This window comes from Arachis ipaensis, chromosome B1 (assembly GCF_059453495.1).
Source record: "Arachis ipaensis isolate K30076 ecotype BB chromosome B1, ASM5945349v1, whole genome shotgun sequence".
In the NCBI taxonomy this organism is placed as follows: domain Eukaryota; kingdom Viridiplantae; phylum Streptophyta; class Magnoliopsida; order Fabales; family Fabaceae; genus Arachis; species Arachis ipaensis.
In genome coordinates this window covers 115,157,687-115,178,908 of record NC_142436.1, presented here as the reverse complement: position 1 = coordinate 115,178,908, position 21,222 = coordinate 115,157,687, and the positions used below count along the sequence as shown (strand labels likewise).

The 21,222-nt window shown below is 30.2% G+C and overlaps 2 protein-coding genes across 2 annotated transcripts; both read right to left on the bottom strand.

Annotated features, from left to right (window-relative positions):
• Window positions 1-14,483: 14,483 nt before the first annotated feature.
• On the bottom strand, window positions 14,484-15,751 carry LOC107609771 (protein FAR1-RELATED SEQUENCE 9-like). The gene is made up of 3 exons (XM_016311797.1): window positions 14,964-15,751; window positions 14,721-14,835; window positions 14,484-14,594 (listed from the first exon to the last, which is right to left on the bottom strand). The coding sequence occupies exons 1-3, from the start codon at window positions 15,749-15,751 to the stop codon at window positions 14,484-14,486; spliced, it is 1,014 nt and encodes a 337-aa protein (XP_016167283.1).
• A 345-nt stretch (window positions 15,752-16,096) lies between these two features.
• Window positions 16,097-18,495, bottom strand: LOC107609760 (protein FAR1-RELATED SEQUENCE 5-like). Its single transcript, XM_016311785.1, has 3 exons — window positions 18,445-18,495; window positions 16,852-16,974; window positions 16,097-16,792 (listed from the first exon to the last, which is right to left on the bottom strand). Exons 1-3 carry the CDS (start codon window positions 18,493-18,495, stop codon window positions 16,097-16,099), a joined length of 870 nt encoding a protein of 289 aa, XP_016167271.1.
• Between the last annotated feature and the right edge of the window lie 2,727 nt (window positions 18,496-21,222).

Below are 21,222 nucleotides of genomic sequence, written 5' to 3'. Positions count from 1 at the left end.
AAATGAACCTTAATTTCAAATTAAACAAACTACTAAATCACTTACAAACCGAATATAGCAATGATCTTAAAATACAAATTCAAATCATAATTTCAAACAATGTGGTATTTTTTTTTTCATTATACACAAAACATTCAAAATTAGTAGAGAATAAAAGTTGAAAAACTAATTTTACTTTTAAAGAAATCAAACTAGACCACTTACCATGGTTTCAACTGATAATAGCCTGCCATATTTTTTGTCTGGTATTTTACAAGAATCAAGCACAAAGATCTTTTTTTTTTCATGTCTACGATCATCAGGAACTAATGCTCATTGAGGTCGTTGATGGGGACAAAAATCTACTTATTTACAAAATAATGAAGATCGTGAGTTTATGCTATTAAGATAAACATATATTTTGGATTAAATAAATCATATTTTATTTACTAAAAATTAAAGGTCTTACCCTTGACAAGTACTCAATTTTATACATGTAGTTATCTGCATATTGTTTCCTTAGTTGATTGGGTGGTCTGGATCATGTAAGTGCTAGTTGCTGATTATATTATCATAAAAAAACATGACATCAAATTATTCATATGCTGCTTGAAACTTAAACTAAACAACTTATCAAATACAAATTTTTTCGGGGTATTTTTGTACTGAAACTTACCGAAAAAGTTGTTAGCAGAAACCATACGGATGGCAATTTGTTAAGCTTCTTATGCTCTTGTGTGAGAATGCAAGTAAGGGAATTTATAACCTACAAACAAATACATTATATATTTTTAATTTTACGATACATGACATTAACATTTCGTACTTTTCATGTTAAATAATAAAAAATAAATATTTACATCTTGGATGACTTGTTCTCCTGAAATTAACGTGGCTAAACTTTCTCTATTTGCATATGAGGTACGAGTTGACACTAGTACTTCATCCCTTTATGAATACACATGCAAATATTTAGTTTAGAAAATTGTTGTTACCAACGTATAAAATATACTTGCATCAAATCGAATAGTGTTATAAGGATTTACCGATTAACTTGGAACTTTAAATCCGGGCCAAAAATATAAGCGGCACAAGCAAGCTCATCCGTCGTTAGAATCATGTCCTCCGGTGGTCTAAAACTAATGGGCATCCACTGCAAACACGAAGCCATCATCATGTGTAATTAAACAATAAAATTGAAAACAGTAATACTAAACAATGTCATCACAATACAAGTTCATGTTTTTATACACATACCTGTGGAATTTTCGGGCCACATGAACGCCGCGGCAGCGCAAATGATGAGGTACCCTTTTTACCAATATATATTCCTGTATTTGAATTCCAATCTAATTCAGATGATCTTCGTGGGGAGACATTATGTTTGAAGAGCTCCTTGAGAGTAACGTCATTTGCGTGGTTATCGGAATTGTTGCTATAGGAAAATTTGTGTAGGGTGGGTTGTACAACTATTTTATGATATTCTTAGGATCAAATGAATTTGCTCATTATTTTATCTATGTCAACTTTGTTATTAGTTTTTGAATTATTGATATTTGTCGTATTATTAATAGCTAAATTTTCTATGTACGAATTGTCCGATCTAGTTCTATTAACAGCGTACAATGGATAAGCCATTTGATTTTGTTTTTCGAGGATTTTCGTCAGAGAGGTTATGGCTGTTGTCATCTTATCAACTACATTAGTAAAAATAATTTCACGCTGGTAGTAATACTGGTTGTAGTTGGGTGGTGAGTGAGCTTCAACGTATTGAGACTGGTTCTTGTTAAGGGGTGAGTTCACCTCCTTTTGTTTCTTGTTACCCGTATTTAAACTTCCATGAACTGTATTTTAAATATTGCACATAACACACAAATTACGAACATATATTTAAAGGATCAACAGATACTAAATAATTAATAAATGTTAATATCGTATTCTAAAGAGTACATAAAATTTAATAAAAATTAATTCGTATAAAAAATTTATCACAAAAAATGTGATATTTTTTTTTCTTTTTAACTAAAAAAATACAGTTTATATCTTTTAGGCATTACAATATTGAAAATAATAAAATTGAAAGCATAAACATATAAACCGTTTTTTGTCTAATATATTCATAGTCATAAAATTGGAACATATATGAGTAGTGTAGCTTTTTAAAGGTGAAAAAATGATTACATTGTTCTTCACGAAACATACGCTAAAATATTAATCTAATACTTTTTTCCATGAGTTATGTTGCAGAATAATTATTTACACAGAAAAAATGATTCATGTTTTAAAAATTGTAATTAAAAACATTCTACAAATTTCAGAAAATGTTTAAAATCTTATACTAAAGATATGTACTAATAAATAATAAAACAGTTTTTTTTCTATTATATTAATTAGTACGGGATAATAATTAAGAATTAAATTAATGTTAAGAAAAACATAAAAGTGGGCTTAGATCTATTATTCACATAGACTGATCATAATATAACGACCATATTTAGTTGTACAATAAAATTGGACCGATTATCTTGATGATGTATCCATTATTTGTTTCAGTGTTCTTTTCCTCTACTTTATCCTATTCTTGTCCATGATGTTTATACAAGGCTCTGTCGATTCGCTTGTGACATTGATGGTAGATCTATCTCTTTCCTTGCTCGGCCTCCTACCTCTCCCCCTCGAAGACATGTTTTTGTGATAATAGTTAATTCAAGTTAAAATTAACTAAGATTTTTCTGGTACGAATAGCTAAATTATAGAAAATTTTGACTATCTATGATCTAGGTGCTCCGAATTTATAATGGCTAATGATTGAGTATTTTTCAAAAATTATAATTTCAAATATTGAATTTTGTACAAATCAAATTTAAAGTTACGAAATTCAATTTGTTTTCAATCTACATAATGTTGCCCACATTTGAAAAATACACTCAATTTTTAAATTTAAGTGATATTTTTCTTAATTTATTTAAAAATATCTTATTCAAATATTGTAGCGTGATAAAAGTATGGTGATTATTTTTGAAAGCTACGATTTATTTTCTGTTACATTATTTTATTTTCAATCGGGAACCGACGAATAAAACGGTCTGTACCAACATGTGAAACCGCCAAATTAAATAGTGTTTGAAAACTGCTGAACCGGCCGGTTATCTATGAGTTGGACCGGATCAGGAATTGACCAGTTCTTATAAAACGCTGTCGTTTTGAGTTTCAACAAAAAAAAAAGAAACAAACGCGTAAACGCATCTCCCTAACCTATCCCCCTTGCCCCTTGCCCCTTCTCCCAATACCCCCTCTTCGTGAAGAATTGAAAAGCTTAGATTGAAAATTGAAAACTTAGCGTTCTACATTTAACAAAAACTTAAGGTTCTCCCGCCACCATCTATTGTTGTCGGCGCCTCCGCGGCCTCATCTCTTCGAGCCACTGCCATCGCCTGTCCGTCGATCTCGCCCGCTGTTCGTGCTCTTCAACTCCTGCTTTCTTTTTTTTTCCTAGGTTCCTTGAATTGGATTGAATTTTTTTTAACTTTTGTTTATTTTCTTAAGTAAATGTCGATATGCTGCAATTTTTTCTAACTCCTATTAGTTAGTTCTGATCCGATGGTCTTTATTTGTTCTACCAACAATAGAAAAGATAAATAAAAAAAAAATTAAATACTCATGCTAAAAATTAAATATATCAATTTCTATTTTTATCGAATAATAACTTAATTGTCGTTTTGAAATTTTAAAATAATTAATTCGGTTCATTCAGTTAAAATTAGTTGACATTAAATTATTTTATTAAAAATATTTATGAAGCAGTTGAAGCTATGATGCTCTTCTAATTTAGTTCGAATGCCACTTACATTCAGCCATGTGTTCAAGATTATTTAGAGTTATCATGCTCTTCTAAATATAGTATACACTTTTGTTTCTCAACAGTGATTTTTTTTAAAGCAATAACAAGCACAGGATTTGAACGAATTGGATAAATAGAAAAAAAAAAGTTACAAAAGAGAGTTATTATAAAGGTTCGGTAATTTGTAAACATAATATTAATATTGCAATTAAGTCTTTTGTTAATTAATATAATATATATTTCGGAAAGGATAAAAATTATAAAAAATGGATGTTTAACTTTTTTTAATTAAATGATCAATTTAAATTCTAATTTACGGTGAAATTAATCAGTTAATTCATCTGAATTATATTCAAAATTTAAATTATAATTTGAAAGAAAGGCAACGTTTTTAAATTGAAATTTTAACGGTTTGTCACCTTGTGCAAAAAGTAACTTAAATTTGAATATTGTTAAAGGCCATCGAAAAAATCTTGTAACAAATTTTACATGTGTGGTCGAACTAATTAAAAAAAATCTAACTTAAACCTCGTATTGTTTAGAGAGTATTACTTTTTAAATTTCAAACGAGTATGGAAAACGTTATAAATAACTGTTAGAGTAATGTCAGTACTATTCAGCCTTTCCATTAATTTGTTTTATATTTTTCTGTTATTCATCCCTTTTCAGCACTCATGTTACGAATAATGCGACACCATGACTGGTCGTGCAACTAGGAGTAGTTCAAAGAGGTTCGTAATGTTAATTTTTTTAATAATTTTTTTGGTGACTAATTTTATTTTAGTTTAATTTTTTTAAAATTTATTCATTCCATACCATACCTTTTTTTATGTCTACGTGTTAGCAATTATTTATAAAATTTTAACTAATTATTAACTTATTTAAAACTCAATCTGATATTATTCACGTGTTTTTATTTTGTTTGAAGATTAAATTCAACGCAAAAAAAGAGATGGAAAGAAAACCACGCAGAATGAAATCATCACCGCGCAAGATGCTATTTGTGATGTATTTTCTAGATAAATCTCAATTTAAAGGTATTCCTGATTATTCAGTTTTAAGATTACCAATTCCAGTGACACATTCACGAATTGGAGTTCAAGTCAATGGGGCATACAAGAAAATAGATTATTAGGTTATATACTATTGTTCTTCGAAAATTTAATGGTTAAATTATTACACATTAATGGTTAAATTTTCACACATTAATGGTTAGATTATTAGATTATATATAACAAAAGGGATAAACTTAATTATCGTCATATGATTTAATGGTTAAATTATTACACATTAAAAATTATTCAACAGATCCTCATCTATTTAACTATCATGATAATTATGTTATACGAACAGTAAAAAATAATTACTAAATCGACCACTAATATTAGATAGAGGATACATATTCAAAATATATAAAATAATATATAAAAATATATAATAGTTAATTCTTTTAACATATAATTTTTTTATTATGAAAATAAAAGTTATAGTTTTCATTTGTTTTTTTATCACCGATAATGTAAAATTATTTATACAATTAATTAGTAGAACTTGAGAGGAAAAAAATGCTAACAAAATATATACAAAGCTACGTTTGATTATAAAGACAATGCAACACAAAGAATAAAGATATAAAATTTAGTGTTAGGTTTTTTATATTTTATTTGATAATAAATTAAAGTTTAATTACTCTGTTGGTCCCTATAGTTTCATGAAATTTTTAATTAGGTTCCTATACTTTTTTTCTTTTTAATTGGGTCCGTACACTAATTTTTTTTTCAATTAAGTCCCTCTTAGTAGTAATTGACTTAATTTTATAGGGACCCAAATAAAAAAAAAAAAGAATTGGTATAGGGACCTAAATAAAAGGAAAAAAAAGTGTAAGGACCCAATTAAAAAAAAATTTGGTGCAAGGACTCAATTAAAAGAAAAAAATATAAGAAAACTAATTGAAAATTTTGCGAAACTATAGGGACCAACAGAGTAATTAAACCTAAATTAAACATAAAAAACTAAATTATAAAAGTTTATTTAATGTTTTTTCATACAAAATTTTAAAAAATATATATAATGATAAGAAATATAATTACAAAAAATTGATAAGAATAATAAAAAATAAAAATTAAGTTTTGCTCTTTATTAATATTTTATGTCTTTTTTTATAAAAAAATATAAAATATATTAATTTAATGTTTCTAAATATAATATATGTGTTTATATCTTATTTACTAAATATAATTTTATAATTTTATATTCCTGTTTTAATCTTTCATACCGGTAAACAAACTTAGCTTAGCAGTATTATAGAAATAGATCTTACTATAATTTTGTACATTTTCTCAAACTTTATTGGCTAATTAATAATATAAACATACTGTTAATTTATTTATTTATTTACAAAATTTAGACAATTAAAAAAAAATACCATTGTTAATTCAATATTAAAAATAAAAATGTGGAAATATGAAGTGAAAGTGTTTGATAATAGTCATTAGGGTTGGCTCAGGAGAAAAGAAACCTTTAATTTTTACTTGGACTCCAATTCGTGGGGGGCCGTGCCAGAAATGCCTGCTGCTCATGTCAATCCCATTTCGTGGCCACCACATCTGAATTAGAGAGTGTAAATCCAATTCGCATGCGCCGAAGTACTCCTGCGCATTTTCGAAACCATTTCTCTTCATGCGTATTTTGGGAAATAATATATTTGTGATATTTATTTATATAAAAAAGCGTATGTATATTGATCACTTATATTACGTAAACAAATTTTCCTAAATTTTATTTTATAGTCAATCTTTTCTAACAACAACTATGACTTCTTATTTTAATTTACTTTGTAAATTAGTTATTTTATATTAAAAAAATTATTCACCAAATATTCTTTACTTTTAAACTCCAGTAACAATAATTTTTTTTATATATATCTTTCAAGTTTTTTACGGTTAATCAAAAATTAGAATATGATAATCTCAGCAACTATGTTACAATTTAAGCCATGTTAAATAAGTAATTATATGTTTGAGTACATTAAGAATATTTTTAATTTATATCATATTGTAATTATTTTCTATTTTATTACAATTATTATGGCTCGTTTATCAAAAAACTTTATTTTATAAAATTTTTTTTATAATGGATTATACTATGTAGTATTTTATCATAACATTTGATTTTGATCAAAATACATCAGTTTATATTAGTATAACATTAATTAATTAATTAATACCTTAAGTTTTTAAATGTAATAATATGTATAATATTATATTAATCTAATTAATTAATTAATTAATTTTTTTTAAATATCAAGTACGTATAAAAGAGTGATATGTTGTTCAAAAAATATTATAAACTATCTCTTTATTCTTTTAAAAACGTAAGATGTTTCATTCCAATAGTCATTGTTGAAGAAACACTTTTTACTAATCAACTGCAACATTTCAATCAATCGGGCTGGACCGAACAGATTTGCTAGTTACATCTTGGTTAAAATTTGTACCGTATTAATAATTTTTATGCATAAATTAATTAATTAACCATGACTAAATATTTAAAATTAACAACTATATAATTTCACAATAGTAAAAGTCAATTGTCTTAAAATTATTTTTTTAGTATTCGGTTATTAGTTTTATTTTTTACATTTTAAGACTATGTAACGTAAATTATTATTAAATAGATTCTTCTTATGGTATTTTTTTTGTATTTTCTCACCAGAAGAGACCTGTATGACAGTCTAAAACAAAAGAAATTGTTAACTATATTTTGATTTCGCACTTGTGTAGCCAAACTCTTTCCAAGGAGAACACGCAAGCCTCCTTCGACAATTTATTTGTCAGCAATCAACATTTAAATTTACTCTCAGAACTTATGTATCAGTGTTTAACTGAATACATTGATTCAAAGATTTTGAGGGTGAAACAAGAGGTCCAAAGGACGATATGCCAAGAGTTTCAGAATTTGGCCCAAACATTAACTCCTCCTGCAAACAGAGTAATGTCTACTGCTTGAGGTGAAGAAGCAAATGGCAATAGAGTAAGTAACAAAAATTAGTTATCTCTATTTTAAGTATTTTTTAAAGTTTGCCAATTGCGAATTTCATGGTTTTTTTTTTATGTATAACGGGGCCCAAGACCCAGGACAACAAAAGATCACAGCGTAACGTTTCTGGAGAATTTCATTCCACTTCTATCAGCAAGCACTTGATGTGCGACCTTGGCAGGCGGGAGCTTGAAGCAATGGACTCCATCTTCTTGTTCTTGCCCTGCCTTAGCAAAAGCATCTGCGCAGAAATTTGCCTCCCGGTAGATATGACGGACAACGACGCTCTCCAAGCCAACTAGGAGCTCTTTAATAGCTCGAATTAGAGTAGATTGAGAGTGCTTCTCCACTGATGTCTTTTGATTTTGAATTAGCTCCACAGCACATTTGGAATCAGACTCAACTACAAGTTTGGAGATTCTCATCTCCGTTGCTAATTTAATGCCGACATAAAAGCCCCAGATCTCTGCCGTAGTGATGGTACACTTTCCAATCTTCATGCTGAAACCTGCTACCACACGGCCCTCCCAGTTCCGGATAATGCCGCCACACGCCCCTCTACTTCCAGGTTAGAGCACCGAGCCATCCACGTTCAGTTTAAGCCATCCCTGTTCCGGCGGTTCCCATCCAATTGATTCTTTTTGGTAAGTCTTAAGGTTTTGGTACTGACCTCTGTTAGGTTTAGGGCAAAGTGATAATGATATGCAAGATTAACTGCAATGCGACTGAATTGAGTGTTTGGTAAACTATCTTCACTGAAAATAAGCTCGTTTCTGCTTTTCCAGGCTAAGTTACAAGTGGTGGTGAAAGTTATGGGCCAAGGTGTCCCATTAACAGAAGGAGAGGCTTCCAGAAGATTTTTCCTCAACCAGTCGTGGAAGGATTGAGAGAAAAAGGTGTCCTGGTAATCTCTGGGAATGATACTAGTCCACACTTTGCGAATAAAAGGGCAATCCCGCAAAACGTGGAGTATCGTCTCTTCAAACTGATGGCATCTGGGGCAGGTACTATCTTCAGTTATTCCTCTGAATTTCATGGTTAATAGTAAGTGAATATAGTAACATATGAACAATAAAAAACTGTGTTTAATAAAACTGAAAATGATCAAAATAAATATTTGTAATGTATATATTTAATATGCAGGCAACTAATCGTGATGGACAACTGTATGAGTTGGATGTCGTCAAATGTGAAGTTGAAAGGTTGCGTTCATTGACAATACCAGTAAGTAAAAATTATTTTATTAGGATTATGTTCATTATGAATAATTTGACTATGATTTCATAATTATTTATATTTCAGTTGACGTTTGAAATCCCCAAAGATATGCTCGTCAATGAAGAAGAAGCAATGGTAGCTATATATTTATATAATGCTAATGCCTCCCCCGAGTAAGTATCTTGTTAATATACATATAGATAAAAGTTGTTAGACATTTTATTTCATGTGGTAAGATTATTTATTTATTTATTTATTTATTTTTACAACAGCGAGGAAATACTTGTACACGAAGGTGTAAATGGTTGTAGAAGATCATTCGATGCACTTAAGCCTATGCGACAAATAGATGCTAATGTAAAACTATAAATTGCACTTTAAATTTTTTATTTTTCAAACCTCTGATACTAATTTTATTTGTTATCTTTAATCTTGCTAGATATTAACAATGGTTGCATGCACAATGACTCATGAGGAAAAAATTCGTTCCGGAGGTCCAAAGATATGGTTTCTTCCGCCTAGGGTCTCCGTAAGTCATATGAAGTCAAAGTTTACTATATGCTTTAATAAAATAACCAAATTGAATCACAATTTTCTTTGATTGTAAAACTTGTTAGGAACAAGCACTTTCGTTTGTCTATCCACCAATAGCTGTGGTAATGGACCATTCAGCATACTTATATGATGTTAGCAACTTATCAAAGGTAGCTAATGTATTTGTTTTAAATTTGAAACCTACCCATTTACTATCATTTGCCATGATATGTTTTTATAATCTTGAGTTTTTGTGATTTTTAGATTTATGTACCAATTAAGGACAACTTTAAACATTGGTACTTATTATGTGTTGACGTGAAGAAGAGAAAGTTGATATGTGTAGATTCGATGCAACAAAGATCAAGGAAAACCATAAGGGAGCGACAGATTCGACTAGTGAGTTATTCATGCTTCTAAATTAAATTTGTTGACCATAACTCATTTAATTTTCAACAACAATTACTTACAATTATATTTCCTGTCAATGTAGGCAAATTTCATTGACTGGATGATTCATGAACAATTGCTCGATGAGAGAATAGAAGGTAAGTCAGATTTGGATGAAGTTGCATATCAACTCGGTGAATTTCGGATCTACTATCGACAGAATCTTCCACAACAAGAAAACGCATAAGACAAGTTACTATATGAATTTAAGCAAATTCAAATAACTATCTAAGGAAGGTGAAGCTAATATTTTAATACGTATGCCTCAGGTTTGATTTTGGGATGTGGGTTGCTAGATGGCAGCTATATGCTGAGGCCAGGAATTCATTTATCATACCAGTGAGTATAACATTATAATTGCTGACATTGTATCCTTATTAAATAGAATCTTCACTAATTTATTAATTTTATAACATGTAGCCAGTGGATGATACTTCACGCATGCGATTGGCCTTAGATTTAGTGCTGAGCAATTACAATAAGGCCAAAGAAAACACCATCGATGCCGCAAAGAAATTGGTCACCAAAATAAATTGAAATGCAGCCATTTATTATGTTCACGATATGAGTTTTATTAATTTGTCTAAGTAAGATATTTTGAATTTCATACATTGATAGTGTTTGTTATTTTATTTTATTAAGACTTTATATTAAAGCCGTTTTCATTTACTTGTTTTTAATCCTGTCATTTATTTCGGTGGTATTATGTTGTTTCCATTTGTTTTACTAAAAATGTAAAATAAAAAGATGAAACGTTGCAACCTCATTATTGAACGAAGGGTTACACTAAAAAAATTACAAATTTGCAGAAGTTATATAGCAAAAGTTTTAAAAACTCCCGCACATTAACCCAAAAACTATTTACGCCCTTCGTAATTTAATTGATAGCGGTTTTTGTTCTAAATAGTAGGGATTCTAGAAACCCCCAAAAATTAAAATCTATAAAACTCAAATTATTCTCTCATGCACAAACCCGCCAAACCAAAACCCCGAAAGCCCCAAATCCGTGAAACCAAAAGCACCCACCAAATTTTGTGACCCTCTCCTCAACCTTTCCTGCAAATTGGCCACGACTTCTACTCCCCCGAGGCTCATCGCTGTTCATGGTGGCCCTCTTCTCCAACTGCTCTTCAGGTTAGTGGGTTTGGTATTCTCTTCCTTCAATTGCTGTTGTTATTAACATTTGCTTCCAGTTCGCATCGCTAAGATTCTTCTCTATTTGTATCACTGCTATTCTTCGCTTTAGGTTGATGTTCGTTGGTCTGTTGTTCGCTGCTCGTTAGTGTTTGCTGCTTCGTTGTTCATTGTTCGCTATTCACTATGGTTGTTCATTGTTGACGGCTTTTTCCTTTATCAATCAAGGTAAATAATCGCTATTTTCTTTGGTATATGCTATCTTAATTAGATTATTCTAGTTTTTTAACCATGTTTTGATGTGTATTTTTTACCATTCAACTAATAAAATACTGAGATTTGGGATATTGAACTAGAACAGAGTTATGTTGTTCATGAATTAGAGAAGAGTTTTTCATCCCAATAATCATGTTATGTATATAGTTTTTCGCCCAATGATAACAGGTCTGGTCTAATGTTATGCATTATTCTCTTGCAGGGCTCCACAATTTGCATGTCTTGATTACCTATGATTCCAAATCTGATATCTTTCAAGCAAGGTAATTATGAAGAATTACCTTAATTGTCTAATATTGAACTTCTATGACAATCTACAATAAAGGAACACATTGTGCACCTAATTTTATATATATTTATTGCAGTTGGCATATGATCAGTCTCAAAGAGTAGTACTAGTATATAGTTTTTTTATGGAACGTGCTTTATATGCCTTAATTTTCCTTATTAGCTTTTGGCCTTATTTTTTTATTTTTAATTTTAACGCCTTTAATAGTGTATAAGTTAAGGACTTAATGAGTTTCTTTGACCGTATTAGTAGTTTTAAATTTTGAGATATAATCCAAATAAAGAAGCTAGTATTAGTGGTTTAGAATTTTGAGCCAATAACGGGAATCCATCTTGCATTGTTTCTTCTAGAGTTCTTTCGGTGCTTCTTGAATTCTTATTCAGATAGCATATGAAAATATAATGTCTTTTGGAGCTAAATTATGAAGGTTTTAATTTTTTAAGCATCAAATAGGTAGTTTACTCTAACTTAACTATGCCTGGATTTAATCTATTGGTGAAATGATAAAATTATATTCACAGGAAATATTCGGAAAGCTCATGAGCATTGCTGTCTGGGCATTGCACTTAAAAGGAGTTGTGTATGTAGCTAACATTCTAGCCACTCTCAATTGTTATTGCGACTGCCATAGAAGTTGTATTCCTTAGTGATACTCTGCACATTGGAAGGTACCACTTGTTCAATTTTGACATGGAATAACAGATATACTAATGCATAGTTGATTATGTTAGTTTGCTTAATTGTTTATTTGCTTTAAATTTTTTCTTGTTTGCATTTTGCATTATAATTGGAGCTGTAATAATATCAAATTAGCTTTTACAAGCGGTTGATAATGTTCCTCTTTCACAAAGCTATAAAATTGTGCATCAAAACGTATATAATAGTCATAATACTAGTACAAACTCTTATATTCTAATTCCATTGACTTGTATTCTAATTCCTGAATGCCGAAAGCTTTAATGGAAGATTATTAATTTTAATAATTCCTAGGGTGCATTCGAACTTGGATGCACATTTTGCCCAATAGCCATCAAGTACAATAAAATTTTATAGATGCATTTTGGAATAGTCACAAGTAACAACATATACTCGAGGGGTTAATCATTCTGATCTTTCAATTTTTTTGTATTTTTGTTTTAGAATTTCTAGTTTTCATGCATTTCTAGGTAATCATTCACTAAGCATCTGCTGCAATTAATGATATCTTGAGATGTTGTCTGTGATGTTTGGTACTTGGGGCCACAAAATCGGAAGCCATGAGAGGCATCCATTGATTTTGCAGAGAGGCATCCATTGAATTTGTTTGTGATGATATGCAACATCTTTGTTTAGCTTCAAGGAGTTAAAACTTGAAACAGTGTTTAGTACTTTATTTCAATGATTATAGGGTGAGAGATAATCTCAAAATGTGCTGGCTGATTCATGGGATGGATACTCAAAGTACAAATTAAAATGTAAGGAGGACTTACTTCTCTCATGTTCTATTATCTGTTTTGTTCTTGTTCTTTATTAAATTGGTTTTATTTTTTTCATCAATCTTTTTATGAATGTAATTTTCATGACTAATTGTGAGAATGAAAGCAGATTGTTTTTAAATGGGTGTATTTGGCTAGTTTGTTGGATATAATGTATGTCTGAATTTGTTATGACTTTTTTTTAATATTGGGTCACTGATTATATCGGTTAAATACAAAAAGTAAAAGTTGAGTAATTACTCATAAATTAATTAGTATTAATTTTCTTATGACTTAAAATAGTTAATAGATAATTAATTAATAATATATACCAATTGAATAATTGTATAAATAAAAATTTAATTTATAATTTCACAAAATAATTTTTAAAAAGATAATTATGTATATATTAAGAGTACAGTACTCACAAAGATATGTAGTGAGTACTAAATCATATAAATAAAGACTATTTTTTTAACTAAATTATTGTCATTTTTAAAATCTAACAAATGATAAAACAATTTATTTTTATTAAAAGATTTATTAAAAATTTTTTTACTTAAAAATTACTGAACTTTTTATTATTTATTCAAATTATATTATTTTAGCTAAATAAATTTTATCTTTTTAAGTAGCTCAAGTATTAGAATATTTGAATTATCTTTATAATTTTTAATTTTATCTAAATTTAATTTTTTATATTTTTAGATTTAATTTTAAAAATTTGTTATAATGTTAGAATATTTTTAAGAAATAATATTATAGCTTAATAAATCTATTAAAGACAGGTCGGTTATGCCACGTCAATGTGAGCCAATTTGGTGATAAATAGAAGACACGATTTAGCGTTAGTAGTTAAAATTTGGTGGCTAAACTCCATTTTTTTGGTAGTGTACGTGATCATTTTTCCAGTAACATTTTAAACATTGTATTTTTATTCTATGTCTTATGTTGTCCTATTTTAGTAAACGAAAAAGGTGATAACATAAAAAGAAAAGAAATTTAAAAAATTTAATAGTAAATGAGTAAAATGACATAATCTTCCGAGTTCAATAAATGTCAAATCAATCAATGAATGCAAACTATACAAAACAAAGGTAATTAGTAAATGGTACAAAATTACCAATCATCCTAAAATCTAATCATCTTCAATCTGCCATTCCAGTTTCAGGGGCCACAACAGGAGACTCAGTTGTTCTAGAACTCATCCCAGACTCTTCGTTACTTGTAGATGCACAAACTGGGATATCGGGACCAGGACTTGATGTTTTCACTTGTCAGTAAAAGCCAATTTAGCTGCTGAGATTGGTGTTGTTCCACCACCAATGTTCCTATCTTTTTCCATCTTCTGCTGATTTTTCATACTGTCATGTCTTTTGCGCTGATCACAAACCAAACGTCATCTTCCATTACAAAAGTATAAAAATAACATAGTTTATAAATCCAAAACACAATATGCCGAATCACCATACAACGAAATTCTAAACATAGTTATAGTATGAGATACCTTAGTGAGGATGTCAAGATAGCTGCTGATATTCTTTTCTGTATCATCGTCTACCGGCTCCTTTGGGATTCTACCAGAAACATTAGGACAACTTTTGTTGTAGTGCCCTGTCACACTGCAGTTTGAAAACCTTCTACGTTGCCTAAATTTTGAGTTTTCTTGGGAGCTCCCTTACTCTTCACCACCAATGGGTCAACAACGTAGTCATCGTCTAAATTACCGTTGCGTGGATTTTCACCTCACTTTTGGAGTTTTGTAATTGTGTTAACAACATCATTCATTGCTTCGACAAAATCACTTGAGTTCTTACTTGCAACATCCATCAACCTAGAACACTCAGCACCCAACACACCCAAACGACACTTTAGTACCTTATCAGAATCACTTGGATCATCGACGTTTGACTTCATGAAATCGCTCTTGGCATTCTTCATCCAACACTTGCACACTAAGCGTTCTGGAATAACTTCAACGTGTTGGTGCTTTAGGCATGTGAATATGTGCATGCAGGAAATCCCTCTATTTTCGAACCACAGACACTCACAACGAAGCATACCCCCAACTCTGTCAAACTCAACCACATGATCAATCTCTGGCATTCCAAAATTGTTACACTTGAAGTATAGTTTTCCACCATCCTGAATTACCAACTCTGTATTCATAGCACAAGCACCCTCAATTTCCTTCCTGACCTCCCGGAACATGTTACGAGTGAAAGTCTTTGCAGCAAAATCTTCAAGTGTCGGCAAAGAAGTCACAAGTACTGGATCGGTATATTTACTATTGAACTCTGCAACTCTTTCATTGTTCTTGTAATGGCTAACAACGGTCTCCATGTTATTGATGAATTCTAGAAGGGTATCTTTCTTTCTCACATATGCTTTTATCAGAGAGTTAATCCCTTCACACTGGGATGTTGTCCTAATTCGCCCAAAAAATTGGTCCCTCAAATATCCAAGAGCCCATAAATTCCTCAACTTATAAGTTTGGTCGACCCAAGAGTTGCTTGATAAGTTATACCTCGCCACCATGTCTCCCCACATGACCTGAAACTCTTCAACACTCACATTAGCATAAATCAATTTCTTGAAGTCATTTAAAAATTCACTGTTCTTAACCTTCTCGCATGCATTCCTATGTAAGTGCCATGCACATAGTCGATGTGTTGCATAAGGAAAGACCTGTTAAATGGCTTCTCTCATTGAAAGATCTCCGTCGGTGACAACTGCCATAGGGTGTTTATTCCCCATTGCTTCCAAAAAAGTTTCCAAGAGCCACTTGTATGAACCAATATCCTCATTATCAAGAAGACCACATCCAAATATGACGGTCTGTCCATGATGATTGCTACTAGAAAATATCACAAGTGGTTTATTTTAGACGTTCCTATTGTAAGTCGAATCAAATGTCAAGACATCCCTAAAGCACTCATAATCAATACGGCTAGTCCCATCAGCCCAAAACAAATTTTCCAATTGATTCTCATTACTTAATGTGTACTTGCCAAAGAAATAAGAATCATTCCCATCTTTACCTCTCAGGTAGCTTATTACAGCATTTGCATCACCACCCTGCACCTTTTCCTTCCTATGTTGAGTAATGAGGTTGTACATATCTTTTTGGTTGAATGACAAGTTTGCATATCCACCTTTTTGAGCAGCCAAGTATCCCAAAATGTGACAGGTCCTGATGCCTATGTCGTGCAAATTCTTCGCCTGAGCTTTATCCGAGACACTGAATGTGCGATACTCAAGCATCATGCTAACATCGAGTGGATCAACTAATCCATGAGAGTGCTCTTCGTAGAACGAAACAACCTTCCATTTATGAATTTTTCTATCTAGTCTTGCACGAATTCTCGCCCGGCAACAACTTTGAGTTAGGGGTCGGTGGTCCCTGATTCTTTCGTCCTTTTCAACCTCTTCCTTTCTTGAGCCCGCCCGATTGCAAACAATTTGGCGCATAATTACGCAACCATCGCTATCGCGTCTGACTTCATCCAACCTCACAGCGAAACCGTGCATCATTGCATATGTCTTGTAGAATCGATAAACAGCTTCCTCATCTGTAAACTAAAGTTGCATGATATCTTCTCGTGACAGCTCTACTATTCTTTTATCTTGAGGTCTACTTCATCAGCCTCCGAATCGTCGTCTAAGAAATCTAGATCGTCTTCTCTTGGGAACTCCTCATCGGAGTCTGTTCTAAAAAAATCGCTATCCGACGGCTCCATCTCCCAAAAATCAACATATACCTGCAATTTATAAAAAAACAAACACATCACTACACAATTAACATTTCACAGATATGTAGACTAGAAAAATTACCACTAATTCACATAAAATATAGCAACACATTTAAAGAACTAAAAGATTTTAATACAATCCATCCAATTGTATTTACTTTTATGTCCCCCATTTGGTTGACTAGCTTCTTTGTATCTTAAAGACCTAAGCAGAACAACATATATTTAGATTAATTTTTTTTTAAAATGAGCATCAATGATTTCTCACTTTAGAATTTCAATTATCATGTTCTGTACAAAGTAGAAATGACATTCTCACCAAAGATAAAATGAAGGAAATGTATGTAACAATGAAAACATGTGGTAGTGGCACGTTATGTTCATAGAAACAATATAGATAATAAATATTAAAAATTGATTCAAATGAGTCGTATAAAGGAAGACAACACTGAGTTGGATGCATTTTAATCTAATGTTCAGGAATCATGAGAGCATGCACAAGAAAAAGCATTCAGCTTCTTTTTATTTCTGGCTGGCTGCTACCCATTTTTATTTGCTTCATAATCATTCAATAGATATACATAATTAATATCATACAATTTGTTAAGGCATTCTCTACTTCATAACTTCTACTTCACTTCTTTCGAAGGAAATGAGCAAAGTGAAAATTAGTTTAGAAAGTAAGCAGCACAATTAAATAAAATAGAAATAATTCAGATTAAGTAAATACTTTTAGGAGATTATACACCAAATCTAAAGCAGAAAGCATCCTCTTCCATATGAAAGTGATAGTGAAAGGGGCATTGTGTGTAACAGAAGAATACCAGCAAACAGGGACAATGCAAGAAGATAAATTAAAAAATCAAAACACAACACCAACAACAACACAACATCAGCAACTATAACAAGATAAAAGGTTCAGAAAAATACGACAACATCCAAGGTGTTTATGATCAAAATTAAAGCTACTCTTATTCTAATTACCTATTTCAATTCCAATTAACTCAGAACAAAATTAAAAGGCATAAAGCAAAGAAAAAGATATAACAAAAACCTAATTACAGAAGTAATAATTATTTTAATGTGCATTTTATATTAGTGGCTTATTTTAGTAGATGCCTTGCATGGTTAAATTGAGATATAGTGATAAATTACCACATAAGAAGAAAAATATATAAATGTAAATAACCAATGAGGATAAAATAAAAATAAATGGACGGTATGATTTCTTCAATCTGGTAGAAATCACTTTCTCATTTACCAAACCAACTTATATTTAATAAGGACAAAATGCCACCATTACATTTGTTTTTCAAAAGTTCTGTTTGGGTGTATAAAGATGGCAAGACCCAAATTTGATGAAACTTTTGAATGGAGGATAGGATCTAGACATCCATCCCAATTCTCTACTGTTCCACATTAAAATTGGATTTAGAATGACATTGGACAATCCACCATTCTACCTACACAATCATATACCTTCAATTGATAACTGAATGCACCCTCCACTTTGTTAAGATTCAAATCCATCCTAAAGTGGAAAATTCCAATAGCTTTCTTCAAGGCGAAACATTGAAACTACCAATTCAAGTCTTGTATTTGTTGAGATGCTCGCTCTAAATAGATAAGCAAATTTCCATAACTAATGAGCCCAGTCATTAGTCTTATAAAGCAAAGTTTTCCAGAGGTATCAATTTTGAAGGACAAGCAATATATTTTCCCATACAAGAGACATAATATCATCTGATATAAATAATATATGAATTGACAAAATAGAGAAAAATCCTTGTGGCAAAAAATACTCGTTATTTTTAGTAAACAAATTTAATCAAGTTAGTCTAGTAGCTTATTAATACAATAGAAACCATTAAAAACAAGAAAAAAATAAATTGTAAATCTGATATAAAGAGAAAAGCAAATCCACTTTTACTACTCAAGTGATCAATGATAAAAAACTAAATGAACAGAGACAGGGAACCAAAAACTACTAACAGTTATAAACAAATTAAACATAAACTGATCTAGCATTACAAATAAAGAAATACCATCTTGAATATTACCTATTTTGTGGAAAAGTCTCACTAATTTTTTCTAAATGAAAATTTAAATTTTCATTCAAGAAGAAAAAGGGTCACCTTTGGGGTTGAGTATCTATGCCTCTAAATAACATACATAACACATTTTTATAATCTCATATTTCCAATCAGGCTCGTCCATATCCAGATCCAAATCATTTATACATATATACATAATGGAGTTTTATTAAACAAAATCATTACATATTTATACTTTTAGTATACATAGCCATATGCAAATAAACTGCATAATCCACATCCATGCAAGTTTTTTTTTTCAATCTTACCCATCTCTTCATCAGATTAGAGTAATAATTTGAGTAAACAAGTCACACCTTCACTTATCTACATGATTATATCCTTTCCTTTGAATTTAAAATACTAATAAAAATATATAATGATTCCCATAAGTGTAGATAAATTAATCCATCAATTTATATCATGTTTTAAAGGTGTCTATACTTGTGTAAGAAGAAATGAAGACACAAAGCAAGTATCTAATTGGTAAGATAAATAAAGTCCTATTTTGTTTTGAAATTTTTATATTTTTAATTTATGTTTTGGTTGTTTTTTTTCTCTTTCCTTTTTTTAAGATTTAATAATTAAAAAATATGTTATTCATTGTTTTATTCACAAAAATCTAAAATTAGAAAACAAAATACAGACAGTGTAGGCAGGAATTTAACTCCAAAAGGCCCAAAGCATGCCAAATATATTGAAGGCAGAACTAAGATTATTATTAAAGAACTAAAAGATTTTAATACAATCCATTGAATTGTATTTACTTTTATGCTTCCCATTTGGTTGATTAGCTTCTTTGTATCTTAAAGACCTAAATATACATTCTTATTCTTACTTGGAACATGCTTCTACTTGCAACATATTTTCATATTGTTGTTTTTCTTCAATTGCTAAGTAGTATCCATCAAGTTTGTTAAAGTAGATTATGCAAATACATAGACATGAACAATAAAGTAGTCAATTTAGTTCTAAGAATCTTAGTTGTAAAAGAGCCATCAATAACCAGTACTAGAATAAAAAAGAATTAACTTCAGGTTATGCATGCATATGTTAAAAGAACTTACTCTTGGTGTATATTATTTCAAATTTTTCAAACCAAATATAGTAATAACTTGGAGAATGCACAATTGCACTTGGTGCGTGCTAATAAACTAAATGCACATCAAACAATGATATAACTATAAACATAATAAAAGGTAATATATCATAAGACTTTGACTAATTAGCTTATTGATCTTGACATAGAAAAGTGCCTATAATTTCATTTCTTCTCCAACTATACAAAAAAGCATGAGGGCCTAACTAATAGAAGATATAACTCTAAAAAAGCTATAAAATAGTTGGCATGTTCTTTCTAAAATTGATCCTATTAAAAGGTTAATTTACATTACATAGGTTGTGAAGTAATGCAATAAATTGTCCTCCTTTTTGTGCCATACTATATAAAAGAAAAAAAAGAGTATATAACTGTGTATTTAGAGTATGTGTTAGTATTTTCTCTAAGAATGATGTTGAAATTTCCAGGGTAAACGGAAAGAGCAAAATTATAAAATCAAATTAGTAAAGTCACCCAAAAAAAGATAACTACAACAACAAGAAAAGATCAAAGCAATTAAAAGTTTTAGGAATGAAAAGGGAGGTTTTTTTTTTTGTGACTAATGAAAAAGGGAGGTTTTAATAATAAACTTAACATTTAAAAATATATTTTTTCCTAACTTCCAGTATTAGGCAATAAAATTGGATTCAATATACTAATGCCTGTGCATCTTAGTTCAAAATAGAATCAGCAGAACCCAAAATTTTGACAATTTATAACAATATATAATGCCAATACATGGGTTTGGTGTCCAAAATTCTTTTCCAATTTTACCCTTCCTAATAATCTATCCCACTATATGTCAGTTATTCCATATTAAAATTCCACTACCTCATTCTCTCTCTTATCACATACATTCACGTTCTCTCTTATCTCATTAATTCACAATCATGGAACTTCTATAATTATCTCTTTCCTCTCTTACTATCTATCATCTCAGATTACTGTTTATGCATAATAGAAAAACTTTTTTCTTTTCTTATTCATCTTCTCTTGCATCCTTCTCACTTTACTTAGATATAACATAAAACCTAATATCTATAACAATATATAATGCCAATACAT